The sequence below is a fragment of the Achroia grisella genome, unplaced genomic scaffold (genome assembly GCF_030625045.1).
Source record: "Achroia grisella isolate CSIRO2021 unplaced genomic scaffold, CSIRO_AGI_Agris_v1 utg2946, whole genome shotgun sequence".
In the NCBI taxonomy this organism is placed as follows: domain Eukaryota; kingdom Metazoa; phylum Arthropoda; class Insecta; order Lepidoptera; family Pyralidae; genus Achroia; species Achroia grisella.
Window position 1 is genome coordinate 601,523 of NW_026712782.1, and position 16,737 is coordinate 618,259.

At 33.4% G+C, this 16,737-nt stretch overlaps 2 protein-coding genes across 4 annotated transcripts in view; one reads left to right on the forward strand and one right to left on the reverse strand.

Annotated features, from left to right (window-relative positions):
* The window catches only part of LOC131843253 (synaptotagmin-4), a 29,812-nt gene extending 26,174 nt beyond the window's left edge, over positions 1 to 3,638 (forward strand). For both annotated transcript variants that reach the window (XM_059191878.1, XM_059191879.1), the window contains exons 6-10: positions 65 to 178; positions 965 to 1,076; positions 1,568 to 1,695; positions 2,362 to 2,554; positions 3,152 to 3,638. In XM_059191878.1, the coding sequence (XP_059047861.1) occupies positions 65 to 178; positions 965 to 1,076; positions 1,568 to 1,695; positions 2,362 to 2,554; positions 3,152 to 3,268 (664 nt within the window). In that variant the 3' untranslated portion in view covers positions 3,269 to 3,638. The remainder of the gene's footprint in view (positions 1 to 64; positions 179 to 964; positions 1,077 to 1,567; positions 1,696 to 2,361; positions 2,555 to 3,151) is intronic.
* Positions 3,639 to 12,695: 9,057 nt separating this feature from the next.
* Positions 12,696 to 16,737, reverse strand: part of LOC131843248 (tumor necrosis factor alpha-induced protein 8-like protein) — a 69,479-nt gene continuing 65,437 nt past the window's right edge. For both annotated transcript variants that reach the window (XM_059191855.1, XM_059191856.1), the window contains 2 exons: positions 14,303 to 14,400; positions 12,696 to 13,332 (listed from right to left, as the gene is read on the reverse strand). In XM_059191855.1, coding sequence (XP_059047838.1) covers positions 13,161 to 13,332; positions 14,303 to 14,400 — 270 coding nt within the window. In that variant the 3' untranslated portion in view covers positions 12,696 to 13,160. The remainder of the gene's footprint in view (positions 13,333 to 14,302; positions 14,401 to 16,737) is intronic.

Sequence of the window (16,737 nt, forward strand, 5' to 3'; positions counted from 1 at the left end):
AAATGTAATTTTATTTTATTGCTTTATACAAATATGCTTTAAGAAAACAATCTCTTTATTACAGAGTAGTGCGCAAAACTCGCTGCCCGGTGTACGACGAAGATTTCACATTCTATGGTCTGCCTCCATACCAACTCGGTGCCATCACGCTCCACTTCGTGGTCCTCAGCTTTGACAGGTGAGTTTGGATATATACGTATAAAATAAAAATAAATGTACAATTTAAATCTATAAACAACAAGAAATACAGGATACGGAATTATTCTACTTTTTCTTCCTTAGGAATGGAAACGCCCCCTTACCATTGGGGTATAGTTGATGGTTTCTAGTTAGCTTTTTCAGTTACATAAAAAATAAAGACAAGTATAGAAAGTAGCTTCCAATTAGTCAACCCTGAATTACATAGTAGATACAGCAACTAATTAGTTGCTATCAAATAACAGTCAATGATAACGGTTATCTATTTGGAGAGAATCTGTTGATGTATAGCTATTGGAAATTAGATATTGCAATTTTATTGAGAATTAAAGGAATAGTGCATGTTCTTTATTAATCCGCGCCTTGAAATACAGTACAAGTACAGTATTTCACGGCGCTGCCCGCGTAAAATACATCCTTTATTGGAAGCCGATAATATTATCAACAACTTAGCCTATGAAGGTGGAATATTTTTTTAAGATGATCTAGTATTTTTTGAGATTCAATTGGATAATTATAATTTATGAAGTTATATTACGATGTCATCTCTATACGATCTGTCTTCACGTCAAATTCAATTAAAATCGTTTTAGAAGGTTTAGAAATGAACAGTATTTACTAACTCATTTAAAATGCACATAAAGTAGCGATGGAATAAAAAAATCTAACAACTATTTACAACATATCATTGATATCATATTCATACATATATGTGTACATAGACATACTTTTGCATATATAATATTAGTATGTATTATTTTTTTAGATATTCCCGCGATGAGATAATTGGAGAAGTGGTGGCTCCGCTGTCCAGTTTGCAGCTGCAGAGTGGGGAGGCAATGGCACTGTGCCGCGAAATACAACCGCGCAGCCTCAAGGTGATATCGTACCCCACGTTTATAGAATTTTTTTTGTTTGACACATCTTTAGCTTGTTACGACCCACAACCTCGTCTGTAGAAACTGTCGTCTTTCATATAAGCCTAATTCCAGACATTTTTTTGCAATAAAAGGTAGCTTATGTCCGTTCTCGTGATACTATGGTATCTTAATATTATTAAGATTCGTTCGGGCATTTAATTGTCAAAAAGGTAACAGATAGACGGACAGGCCCACACAATTTAAACACATCCAGAGATTGTTATCTTATTATCTTTAAAAATGAAACTGCAGTGCATGTTTCATCTATTTCACCGTCAAATAGTTTTATCATTTTTTATAAAGTGTTTCAGTTGAAGGATAACATATGGCAGTGATATTAAAGTGCATGACATCTTAGTCCACCGGAATGACAACGAATGATTTACATAATGGGCCGTCAGTTTGTTTGCCATTTAAATAAATATATGTGATAACGGTGGTGCGTGCAGATGCGCAGCGTGGGGCGCGGCGAGGTTCTGGTGTCGCTGTGCTGGCAGCCGGCCGCCGCTCGGCTCACCGTCGTGCTGCTCAAGGCTCGCAACCTGCCCAAGATGGACGTCACCGGACTTGCGGACCCGTAAGTTGTTATCACTATTTTTAACGGATTACGCTGGCGGAGCACTAGCGGAAGATAATAAGATGAACAAGAGGTCAGGTCAGTTAGCCCCTTATGTTAAATTCACCAGGAATTATGATGGTTTCCAGGAGGAGCATGGAGGTCAACCTGACTGAAACTCAATGAAATTTTACAAAAATGGTCATTTGTCTACATTACTAGCAATCCCCTCTTATCACTATTTCATATCAACATTTTTTCAAAACACGGAAGTTCTGAGCCCGAATGCATTTTTGTGTGTTAATTAAACCGTGATGTTGGGTCAAACTCGTACCCTATTGGACATCAATGGGCACCGATGTGGTGGTGTGTTGACGAAGTTGGCGAATTGAACCATTTTGGATATACCTGTGGTCTGACCAAGTTCAGATGCGTGACAGTGAAGCCTTTGCATTAGTTTACAATATACAAATGAGGTTGAGATCTTCCCAACAAATAAAAAATGTTCTCTAAATGTGTGTGCATAATGCATAATATATAGTGTAACACATTATATCTTATTTAGTTATATCTGTGTCCGTAAGTACATAGTACATAGTCGTATCAACTAGTATGCAAGAACTTTTAATAACTTAGATATACAAATGTGGACTGCAAATAAAAAAATGCTTTTCCTTAATTTAATAGATACGTGAAGATGTACCTGTTGTACAACGGACAGCGCATAGCCAAGAAGAAGACTCACGTTAAGAAACGAACCCTGAACCCGGTGTTCAACGAGTCGTTCGTGTTTGAGGTGCCCGCCGCGCCCAATGCTACGCTCGACCACGTCTCTCTTGAATTGCTCGTGCTTGATTGGGACAGAGTCACTAAGAATGAGGTAATATATTTTTTTATTACCACAATGGTCGCAAAATTGCTCACGGACTTGTAAAATAGCTCGTGGTTCTCATGAAAGATTTAAAGTAAACTTTATATAAAGTCGTTTGCATAAAACGTAAAAGTTTGTCAATTAAAATCACCAAGCAAAGCTTGCATGCTAGCTTGCAAAGATGTGTGGTTAAATATTATGATAAAGTTCAGAATATGAAATTACAGAGTATGACGAAGAAATTAGTCATCCGGAATGGCAACGCATGAGGGCAAACATCAAATGATAACGGAATTTCCATAGTGCTGATTATGTATTTAGTCAATGATTACAATTTTCCATCTGATAGGCTAATTAGCCAGCTTGCCATTCCAGAAAGTAAAAACAATGATAATGTATAAAGAATACCACGTGTTATTATTTACCATAAAATGATTCGTATTAATAATAATAGGACCCATATTAATTATATTAGTAATGTGACAAGCTCATGTCTACGGTGCTGTTCATGTATGTAGCTGACTGTTGCCACTTTCCATCTGGTGGCCTATAAGGATTTACCAATGCATTAAATAAACAAAGTATAAGTGTATGGTGGTTGTGCAGGTGATCGGTCGGCTGGAGCTGGGCGCGGAGGGCGCAGGCGGCGCGCGGCACCACTGGCGCGAGGTGCAGGCCGCGCCGCGCCGACAGATCGCCGACTGGCACAAGCTCAAGGAGTGAACGCCATCACCCACCACCACCGCCGTCGCCACCATCACCACCACACCACTATCACCGAAGCTGTCAACTTTCAAACGTCCCGCAGAGTACGAGCAAACTAAAAATCTTATAATAAACTCTTCAACCTAAATGAATTTCGTCTAGTTAACTATTCTAATAAAATAACATGTTATTTCTTATTTTGTAAAGTGGATTTAGATTGAATCACGGGTTTTTTGAATCAGTGTGAAAATGAAAATCAGTGAATCGGTGTCGTTGGACATTAAAAAAAAAAGAAATTAATTTGAAGCAAGTTAATTTAATTTAAATCCACCTTCACTTGTATTATCTCATTATAATAAACAACTTCAAATAAAATTAATATTATTAAACACATTACTAGGACTTATTATAAAAAGAGCTTTATGTTTACCTAATTTTACAAAATTACTTCCTGTATTTTGTTTAAAATAACATCATACATTAATAATGGTTTGATCTTATTTCAAAATAACCAACGAATCATAATTAACAAATTGTTTTTGTAAATTGTCTAATGATGAATAACTTTGGTGGTGAATATATTAATAATTCTGGAAACGGGAGCGCGCTTACATCTGCTGCTGTTTTGTTACATTTTAATACTAGCACAAATAACTGGTACAAATTAAGATGTGACAAGTGTATGAATGTATGTAATGGAGGTAAGGGTATTTTAATGGGTTAATATTTTAATTCGTCTTTTGAAATTACTTATTGTGTGTAATTTTAACGAAATGGTAGACCTATATGCCAACTTGAACACTTGAACAATACCTATACTAATAAATCAGTTGAGCATTAAAGTTTTCTACATGTTTTCTGCGAACTATTTTTAAAATATGTATAAGAATTGAAACATCTAATATTGATGTGTACTGATTGTAAGAATAGTTCTAATATGTATACCATAGCGAAACGCTGATAATATAAATATATCAAAATGGAAATGTCATTTTGATATATTTATAAGAGCAAGATTAAAAAACAATATTACCTTCATGTTCGATTCAGTATGAAAGGTGAATTTGTTTAGATAGTGTTATTGATACGTCTCTTTTTTTTTAAACTATAGCCTATTAACTGACTTATATTATACCCGTAAAAGAGGCTGTAGTTGTCCATATGATATTGATTTTCCCCGTCCGATCTGCATCCACTCTATAGTCCCTCTGTGACGTAAATTACATTAAGTCTATTTTGTGTCGGTTTCATGTTACTGTATTTGCAAAGACTAGTGTAGAAGTTCCTTTGTAACTCCTATTTCTCTACATATCTAAGTGTATCTACGTGTTGAAATGTACTTAGTTTGCATTGTTAGAGCACTAATCTAAGAGACAAGTATTCAAAGAACATTGTACATACATATATAGAAATATATGCTACCTCTGCTTCTTCGATTTTTATGGGGTTTCCTATATATATTACAAATGTATAGTTTTCTTTTATTAGAAATAAGGCAGTAATTTCAGCAAAACCGGAAGCTGTAATTGCTTTATGCATAATTAATAATGAAAAGTTAGTTCTACATTTATTTCACTTATACATTTATTTTGTGGTCCTATATGTATAACACTTATTTAATGTTGTAAACAATACACTCACGTAAGATTCAAATATTATAATAGAAGATAATAAAAATTGTATGAACATTGCAACGTGACTATTCTGTTATTACTAAAGTATGGCGTCTTAAAAGCAGCAGATTACGCGATTACAGTTTTTTTCTTTAGGCAAGTATTGAAAATCGAAAATAATATATCTAACTTAAGCGTATAATATTATACAGGTAAATAACGTAAAAATTGATTGAAACTCTCAAACTATCTAATTAATAAATTGGTAGATGGAGTTATTTAATATGCGCTATGCAAATCGTAAAAGACAACAAGCTAATGTTGTCTTTACTACCTGTAGTTTAAGGGAGATTATCTAATGTAATTGAAAATCCTGATTACAAAATTCGTTTATTCGATATTGTTCATGTTATACTGATTTTTCGTAACAGATTATATCCTATACGGATTCTTTTGTAGCTATATAATGAGATGTAAAAAATATGTGTGTTAATAACCACAATGAATAAATATAAATAACAAATCTCGACGATGATGAAAACGATGTTTTGTCATAATGTTATATATCCAGTCGTTTGCAGGTTTATAAAAATTTGGTAGGTACGTATTATACTATTTATAAACGATTTTCCTTGTAGTACATTTATACTGGTACCTTACTCTTTTGTATTGTACTGAATATAAATATTTGGTATTTCTGACGTCTTGTATCTCATGAACAACATTGAATTTTTCATGGATATACTCATTATTATTGTTAGTATATAAACATGTATAGTAAATAGGTTAGAGAAATAAATCTATTTTATACTAACAGTAGGTAGTGTTATATTTGGATTTAGTAAATTATATAATTATGTAAAGCTCATATGACGAGGCTTTGAGCTTTTAGTCACGTGTACCTTTCTAGTGTTGCATTTGTCACCATAGATGGCGCTTTCACTGTTGATCTCAGTCTTAAAGGATTGTTTCTACATACATTTTCTGATTGATAATGTTATTTTATATAGTTTCACATAATAATACGATGACGGAGTGAATTTACTTATTGTATGTAAGTTTCCTTTACATCTATTATATTATATACTTAGTTATTTATATATTTTTTATTCCTATCGTTCTTTGTCTATGGTAGATAGCGACAATAAGGTTTAAAAATAATTTATGTACAGTTATCCGTGTAATTTAAAAACTTTTATTTTAGTCGCAATTTTTACAATGATCACCTAATGGCTACCCTTTGGTATAAATTTTACCGTAGCACTTAGATACCTATATGTATATTTATTTTATTTGATGGCAACGAAAGTTAAAGTTTAATAGGATACATATATTATATACCTACATACCTGATTATTATTATTGATTTAAATCAGAGAATTAATTAAATAAATATTACATTAAAAAGAACTTTACTCCTGCGTAAAGTAAAAAATGCGATTGGAATACGAAAAAAATATATTTAATGTCATAAATTTTGTCAAATTGTATGTATAACAAAAGATATATGTATGTAGGTATTCGTAATTAGTAAATTTACTAAGGTTTCAACTCCATACTGTAACATTCCAACTCATAACATGTAAATACCCATCGCTTCATTTTACAGTAACGTTCGCTGTCATATATAATTCGTATTTCTAAGAAAATAACTATATTAAGTAATGAATATCACTAAATGTTTTTTTTTTAATCATTCAGTGTTTTTGTATTTTCGATCGGTGTACATGAGTGTTGTAGAGTTATCTCTAATACTCGTAAGTTCTAAATTTATCTCTAAAAGTTCGTTGACGGACACTATAATATTATGACAAGAAATATGAATATAGGCATAAAAATATGGAAAGTATTACCACCAAACATATTTGAGACACAATATAATAAATAACATCCATTAGGTACATTAACTAAAATTATAGCGCAAATAACTTGTTGCAGTTAGTTTTTTTTATAAACTAATAATGGTCTTTTAACATGTTATTGTTGTAATTTTGTTTTGGTTTGAATAAATTCTTTAACATTGCATTGGACATGTCTACTATCCCAAATATTGTATTATTCCCATATATTTCAGTGATATTACATGAAAATTGTGCTTCATTTATAAACGTCTGTTCCTCTATTGTCATGTAGACTGTTCCTGTAGAATATTTCAGTCTACACGTCAATGTTAATGTATAGGTGTTTTTTTTTATAAGTTCAAGGTACTGAATTTGTGGCACTCCGTCCTCATTTCATATTGCTGAACGATCGTTTATATTACAACGTAACCTATTAATTTAAACTCGAGTTGACAAGAGATACCACTGTCAATTTGAGAATTCAAACATACAAATAAAACATGGTAGTTATAGTGTTCACTTATTTGTTATTTATGTCTTCTTGTATGTAAGTTGTTATCGACGTAATATCGTCTCGTTAGCCATAGCCATAGTCACGTCTTTACTCCGCGGCGCTTGCGCAGGGAATCCCTTCCCTCTTGCGCACGGCGGTCCGTGTACGCTCGGCTCGAGACGATAGATAATAAACTGCTAGTGTTTCCACATACACTACAGTAGTCATTTAAATATTACATGTAAAGTTTTAGTCGATGCTCGTGTCAGTCGATATAATAGTGTTCATCACGAACTATTTCTCCAGCACTTGTAGATCGACGTCACCACTTCACCATTATCAGATTTGTATACTAAACGGATTTTAGTGAATAAATTATTGACTGGTGCTTTCACATAATTGTTTGTTTTATTTCAACACCTATAATTTAATTGCAATAATTAATGAGTAATGTTATGAATGTATAATATATAATGTTACGATAGTAGGTAACACTGGCGCTTTCACATCAAAACTACTGAACTCAAATGAAATTTGGTACACAGTATAATCTAGACCCTGAGAAAGGACATAGCCTACTTTTTAATGCGAAACAAGTGTTGGTAAAGGTTGTATGGAAGTACCATTTTTAAAGCTAGAAATTAGAAACTTATTTTTAGGCTGTTGTAAAATTATAAATAAATATAAATATTATAATTGCGGCCGTAGATAAAATGTTCTATATGAATCAATTGATTTGTTGTAACAGGCGTTCACGCATAATATTTATTGCTATTTCTAAACTCTTAGTATAATATAGAATAGAATAGAAAATCATTGATTAAAATAAACTTAATTTAAACACTTTTGAATAGTCAAAAATTTTTTTTTAAATCTACCGCATATTCGGAAAGCTGTCTCATCACAAGAAGAAAAAGCAAGAAACTTCTGTGTCGCTCTTTTAAACAATCCTTGTAAGTTCACATTTTACAAGTCGAAACGAGTGAATATTAACTACCAACCAGCACTAATTTATTTTGGGTCAAATATAAAAACACAATAAGATTAAATCAGTCGTAGTGATTAGAGCAGACCAGTCAGTCAGTTCACGAGTATGACGGATGAGCCAGCCATCACTGCGCTCGACCATATTTTAGGGAGCCCAATGACCCGGCCCACCACGTCGCCACATGTATGGACATTTTAGTGAGCATGACTACTCATTCCACACGACCTCATAAAACTTTCAAGTTTGTAAAAAAATTACCATTAAGGGTAAAATAAAATAGGGGATGAAAGTCTGTATCGAATTCGTCATTTGTCATTATTCCACGCGGGTACAATTAGTCTTATATAATCGGAGAATATTAAAACAATATCATGTGCGCCGTCAACTTGTTTTTTCGTTCCAGTCACACAAAAAAGGCACTAATAAAAAAAAATACAACATAATAAATTTTATCAATTGTATATTTGATATCAAATCTTATTACATATACCACAGGCTTAATAAATATATTATACATAGACAATAGCGGTCATAGGGCTCGATTTAATTAACAAAACATGGTTATAGCCCGTCAAACCAATGTTGATTCAAATTGTCATGTTTCCGTGTGACATTTTTTATAATATTATTTTTCCATAGAAAGGAGATCGAACATTATGTTATTTTACAATAAACTGTATTATGTTAATGGTATTTCGTATTCAAATTAAAAGAAGTTGCCTATAATGAATAACTATTCAACCAAGACCAACTCTTACGATATTGAACATAACAGAGTGGACATTTATTAATATAGTTTCAGGCTTTAATATGAATAAAAGTATTTACCTCACTTTTTAGTAGTTAGTTTTGGCTAATCTGTGGGTATCTCATAAACTATTTTAATAATGTGTATTTAAGGCGAAAAATTAAAATAAAATAATTTGGGGCTAAGTCCTCAATCCATAGTTCATTCAGACCGAAACTTTTTTGTGGCTTGGCTTTTGAATACAATTTTATTTAGTCAACACACAGTTTACAACTTACTAACATTTTATTTTCATGTAAAGACATCGATCACTTATATTTTTATTACATGTATAGAGTTAAGAATGTTGAGCCAATATCGGAACAATGGTGGAGAACAAAATTATAAAGTATGCCCCTTGACCGAATTTATCCCTACAAACACTAAAATCAGGGGCATTGTAGGAGCAGTCCTATAATGGCCCTGATTTTAGTCTTTTGTGTAGTGTAGTATATTTAAGTAGAAACAAGACATTTCATATTCATTTACACGTTGTACGTTTACGATATATAGATTTTGACGCGAAACCCGCACTACGATGTTAACGGTGTTGAACACTCACAGGTACATCACACATAGAACAACATTAGAGATTCTCCAAGAAATGATAATTACATTACACAATTATATTGTCTTTTAATACAATCTCTACATGGACGTAATTTTTTCGTCAACTCCACCGGTCACCCCTTAAGATATCGATGTTAAATCTTATGAATTACAACAATAAGTGAACATTTTTAATGTAAAACAAATCCATTTTTTATTCATAATAATTGTGTTAGGAAATTGGAGAGTAAAGAAATGGGTTGCCAATCTGCCAAATTAAGATGCCATACTTTCAGAGGCATTAAAATTAAAAAGCGCTTTTTTAGAATTTTTCATTATCTATAATGGGGTGATCTGTGGTATATGATCAGATGTTTATTTAAAAACATTAATCGAATTAAGAGTAACCATGTTTAACATAATTTTCAATATACCAATTCGTTCAATCTGTTTCACTTAATATACTAATAACTATTGTTAAGTGTGTTAAGTATTGATTGGAAAGTGCAAGTTTGCTTTTCTTATTAACATGACATCATACATGACCCGTACCAGAGACTATAGGAACATAGTCTGTTAATCCGTGGTTACTCCATTCTTATAAACACGTAATGGTGTAAACACCCTAACATCAAAATCGACTTATGTTACAGTGAACAGTGAAAATATTAGGCAAGAATTTATAATGTGCGTAGCAGTGGAAACTTAGGATTATTTTTCTATTACGTTATATATTTAAAATTTGAAGGATCGTTAGCGCTTTTGTACAATGTACGTGAATAATATGACGAAAACAAATAGTCTGCGTTGCCTATAGCCAACCTGTAGGCATCGTTCATGATTACATAGTGGATGTGATGGAATAAAATAAATATAATGTACTATCAGCAGAGTTTTTTTAACATATGTTTACAATACAATACAATTTTTAAAGGGTTATTTAAAAACATTACAATTTCACTACAAAGTGTAGACAAATGAAAAGATATGTTAATTAATACATAGACTATTTACTTTCCAATCAATAACAATTATTAGCATTCGTTCCTCATACATTTGAGTACACATTTTTATTTGATAATATTTTAGTGGTGCGGTGTGGTGGTATGTATTTTTTCAAGTTCACGTTAATAACGTAATAGAAAAATGGACCTTACGCTACAGTTACTTAGTTTAAAGTTTACAAAACAATATACAAACTAGAGACTAACCGACCATTTATTGCTAATAAAGACAGAGATATGAATTTTAGTTCAGATATGTTTGAACTTTATACTCGTAGATATATTAATGTATTTGGTCCGAAGTTGTTCTGTATCATTTTAAAATATTAACTCTATATCTACCGTACAGTGGTTATTAAAGTACAACAATAAAATATATAATGTACAGAAATAAAAATAGGTTTTCTGATACAAAATATAGTCCTATTTAAATCGTATATTTTGAAATAGCGAAAATATCGCCGTACAGGCATGGACGCTGGCATAAACTGTTGATTTTGGGGTTTTTGTTACCAAACATGTCAGACCTAAGCATAAAATAGATATAGAAAGTAAGCCAGAAAGTAAGTTATAAACCATTATAACTTACTTTCTGGCTACCTACAACTCGATTTGTAACCGACACTGAAATGGTTCATACATTAATATGTTCACTTTCAATCTGTTCAACAATTACAACAACGTTACAATAAAATCTCCTGGTTTACACTACATAACACTTCTGCCGAGGTCCATGGCAAAATATATGGTAGATATAAAAAACGTATATAAATGCTAAGTAAGTAGGTACTTATTTTTTTAATTACAAGCAATATATGCTGTATTGCAAGTAACTAAAAAAAATAGTATTTAATTCTTAGTTACATTTCAGCGTATTACTATTGGTAACTGTCTTGTAAACTATTTGTAATACGAAGGTCGTGTATTTACAATTGTTAAATGCAGGATTAATATCTTTTAAATAATAAATACAAAATATACAAATACAAATTATATTGTAAAAAAAGAGGCAAGACGCTTAAACCGACATAGGCTGTTTTCAAGTTATACTTACCCATAAAGTAAATACTGTGGCAAAAACACGGCATATAGTTGAAAATTCTAAGACGAGTGTTATATTTAAATACTAGACTTATGACTTAAGATATAGTAGATATAGTAAGAGAGTAAGGCACAGTAGGGAAATATCCTACTTGCCTAATAATTACTAAAGATAAATTAGGTAAGGTTTCCTGTCGGCTTCTTGTTTAAGCATTGAGTTTTTACAACAATGACTTAGGACATTCTACATTTAAGATATCCTTCGACGAAAAAGAAACTGAAGATAATCTTGCCAAAACTAGTAGAAAACCTTTTCGATTGCTAAGAAATCATTTAAATTGGTTCAAAAATATTGCCACTTTTGTTCGTTTTCCAAAAAGACGTTGTAAATACACCATTCATGTTGAATGTTTTAAGTATAGGTACAGCGTAAAAAAGAAATAATGTTATTTGGGAGCCCAGAATCTCATCATAATGAATAAGGTACAGAATATTTTTTATCCATGTAATTAGAATTATTATTACAAAAACATAATAATTGAAGGTTTTATAGAAAATTATTATTAAATAAAGCAATGACTATTCAATACGTGTCGTAAAGTTCTTACAGTTAGTGACTTCTATATTATAACTAAACGCGAAAAATAGAAATTACTCATACACCTATAAAAAACAGTACAAGTATAAAAAAAAAATAAAAACTTCTCTATTTTAATGAGTATGTTTTGTTAGTCTTAATATTCATAATAAATAATTGCAACACATTCTTTTGGGACAGTATTTAAATTTGTATGTATATCGCTTATATAAACACAATTTACATTCAATATTAGACAAACTTAACTAACCCGTTGTTTATACATTATTCTAGTACTATTTTTAAATGAACGGTCAAGTTACTTTACACTTATAATATAACAGCCAGTCGATCATTTTAGTGAATAAAGCTCTTAAAAACGATACCTTACAGTTTATTTTCAATTGTCACCATTCATTTCAATGCATTATTATGTGTCCAAATGATATTTATTGACACGCAATCATCACCCTTTGAGAAAATAATGCAAAAAGTATATTAGTATTTGAAAATCATTTTCTCTAAAATACATACTTGTATTTATTAGAAAATAAAACAATAATATTAAAATTCTTAACTTAAAATTATTAACAATATAAGACGAGAGAGCTATGTTGACTCAATCTATACAATTATCTATACATAATAAGTATCTAGATATTCTCTTGAAATACGTGCGAGAGGTGAAAAAATAGAAGCATTGTGTCTATTTATAAACTAAGAAAGTTACTTTTGATTACACAAAATGTTATCAGCAACAGATACAAGTACGCAATTTACAAAGAAATTATAAAAAGTCCATTCTCAATAACTTCAATCCAATGCTTTCTATCAACAGTGCAAACACACGAGTAAAGTCGACAACTGCCTAACGAAGTTTCGACGCCGAAGTGTCATGCGTGACGCAGTTCTCCTTCAGACTGCCGAATACAAATCTCCATTTGTGGAGATAACATTAGGAAGGTTCCCACGAAGAATAGAAGAGAATAGAATCTCGGAGATAGTGTAAGAGGCACCTTAGAGCAGGCCACGATCGAGTTCGCGGCGGAGAAGCCGAGCGAGCGCTTGTACGTCGGCTGACACGGCTCCCGCGAACAGAGAATCTAGTAACTCGGCGCGACTGACTAGCGCGAACACTCCTGCCAGCCGCGAAACTGACTTGTCTGACAAATGCCTCTCCACCACTGACCTGAAACGGATTGTCTCTTTTAATAATAGTAACATAAGTCCCGCGGATGCACCCGCGTGAAATTTATAGCTAATGTGTTATTCTGATACATATGTATAAGCTATACGATTGTAATGTTTCATTAAAATCCATTCCATAGTTTTTACGTTAAAGAGTAACAGATAAACACCATTCCACAAACTTCCACATTTATAATATTAGTACGATAAAACAGGATAATTCACACAGCGACATCTAATACCAAAATAAGCAGAACTTGTGTTATAGATACTAAGCAAACGATAGATATTTCTATTTGGAGACACATACATAATACACATAACAACTATAAATAGAAACAGACAGCCCCTTTTGCTTTGCTTTTGCACCCCTACATAGATGATAAGGTGATCTACAAAAAATGCAAAGAATTTGTGATTTTTTTAAGACTTTTTCTCTCTCTTCATACTTTTGACATAAAGTAATGACATACGTTATTTTGTGTCAAAAGTATTGGCGTTAATAATAACATTGTGTTTATTTATTCCAACATTATTTCTCAAAAGACTAACTATTCTACTTTGAAGTGCTTTACGTTGGCAAAAATGTATTAAATCTGTAAGACTTTATATAATATTAACACTTATTTTATGCTATGTCATTATTTTTTATGACATAGCATTTTAATAGCTGGGCACAGAAATTACGTAACCATGTGTACTGCTCATAAATAAAGTGGCAAAAAAGTGTCAATTCATCCCTCACGAATTTTCATTTATTTTGTACCACGATGGTGGCATACGACCCCATCTGAACAAATAAAATGTTTTCTAAGCACTAAGTTACCATACCACCATACTATGTAACTTTGCTGACATATCCTTCCTATCAAACCTAGCTTCTTGTTGAAATAGTTAAGATGAGGGTACTACCCCACCCGAAGATTTTGTACAAAGTCTGGTGCGGTTAAATAGTTGTAGAAGTAACTAACTTGAGTGACTGATGTGATTCACGCAGGGCGTCCTGCAGGAATCCACGATCGTACGAGAAATCTACCTCGCAGAAAGATACGACAGCCATCAGCACCGTCTGGAATAAATTAATGGCATTTTGATTATTGATGATCAAATCATTTTACACGCTGGCGATGCCCCCGTGAAGGATGATAAGATGAGCCAGAAGTCAGGTCAGTTAGCGCGTCTTGGCAAATTCAATAGGAGTTTATGTATGACGTTTCGCAGGGGAGATTCCATGAAGTTCGACCTGACGTGGTAAATTAGTAAAGGCACTATTCTCTGTTCTTAATACTCGTAAGATGAAATAAAGTTAATTGATATGTGCAAATATTCGATTTTTTCAAGGTAACAATATATTTTTTAATTACTGTATAATAACGGCAGCGTTGCCAACGATAAAACAGAGCCTCGTACAAAAAATCTATTAAATGTGATATAATCTATTACCTCAATTTGGAACCTAACCTGGTTACAATCTCGTACATAATTTCACGAGAAAGAAAGGCTAAAAAAGCGTATTTATACGAGAAATTTTATTGCAAATACTGCAATTAAACAATTACTTTAAAAAATTAAGAGCAACTAATCTACTATTATAGACCAATGCTTTACAAAAATCATTCATAATTTTTTTTTTTTTTTTTTTTCGGACTACTCTAATGCTGTTGGCCGTAGCTGGCCTTTACAGCTTCACCGGACGTTATGGGGCGAGTGCAGATGGCACTCCAAACCCGCGGAAGGACTTATGGAGCGGCTGTAGGCCAACTCCTGCCCGACGGATACGAATCTGAGGGCACCACTAGGGGTTCGAACCTCGGCTCAGGCCGTCGTAATTTCGATCCCCGTTTGAATTGGACGGGGGATCGATCGGATGGAGCGCCCGGGCGCGCGCAGGCGCCCGGTTGAATGCGCGGTATTGTGTGTTTGGTCGTCGTCTTCGCCGGCGAGGACGGTGTCGTGTGTGTGTGTAAAAGTGTGGTCGGGGTGGAACGGGTGGGCCCGTGGGGAGGTTACCTGCCGTTATGGGGTCGTCGGGGTCAATGAGAACGTGCCTCGGGCGACGTTGTCGCGTATGTCGGATATTACTCCTCGGTGCGTAGTCGACCGCACTGACTATAAGCGGATTAGGGTGGGATTGGGCAGAGTCGAAGTAGCGTCGAGACGCTTCCTTCATAAACTGCTTGATGGAGGGCAGATTAAGATCGCGGTGGAGATCTACGCTGCGAACGAACCACGGCGCACCGGTGGCTCGACGCAGAAACCTATTCTGAATGACCTGCAGTCTGTTGATTAAGCAGTAGGGTATGTGGGCGAATACGGGACTAGCGTAGGTCATGATGGGACGGATGCAAGCCTTGTATAATGTCAACTTGTTGCGAAGCGACATTTTACTGTGCTTGTTAATAAAAGGATAGAGTCGCCCTAGTATAAAGGCGGCTCGGTCGCGGACACGCTTGATGTGAGGACGAAACGTTAGTTTCCTATCTAGGGTGACGCCGAGATATTTCGTTTTCGAAACCCACGGGATGTTTTGGCCGAATAGTTCGATCGGGTGATTCATAGAGTCGAATTCCCTGCTAAAGTACACTGCTGCACTTTTTTCGGGATTGACTTCTATGCGCCACCGACGGAACCATTCGCCCAGTATCGTTACGGCGAATGGTTCCGTCGGTGGTATCGTCGTCATTCATAATTATAGTCGTCTGCGTATTAAATGTCCATTAATATTGTGTCTATAGGACTTAGACTGAACATACAATAATAGCGTGTTTTAGAAACAACACCAACGCCATCTAGTATGGCAATTAGTAACAACTAAATTATAATGCATTTGCTTATGTCGTACGTAAATATATGAAATCGAATACCTACAACATCCCATTTTAGTAATGTAAATTAACCTTTTTTTTTCGAACTACAAAGTCTTATTCGACTTTGAAGGAAGTAAGTTTAAATTTATAAAAACGTGAATGAAAAACCAGTTCCTACTAATGGTGGTGGGTATGTTATTTTTATTAATGTACTGGACATTAATATATCAAACATTGACGTATGAGTTTATATTATGTGCTATATAATTTGCTGTTACCCGAAATAAAGTTACTTTCTTTTTCTATGAAGAAAAATTGTAACAGTAGTAACACGAAATGACCTCAATATATATTTATTATTAATAATATTTCTAATACTCAATATATATTTCTACATTATATTAACAATGCAGAAATAAACGCAGACAATTGACCTCATTCTATGTATAGTTGGAAAGCCAAGTCGTAACTTGGTGATAGTTCTTGTCTATAAGTCTTCAAGTCACCACTTATCTTCAGTTTGACCGTCGGGGTGATAACCATTCAAGTTACAGTAAAAAATATATATATGGTGACTATATATTCATGAAGTGTGTTAG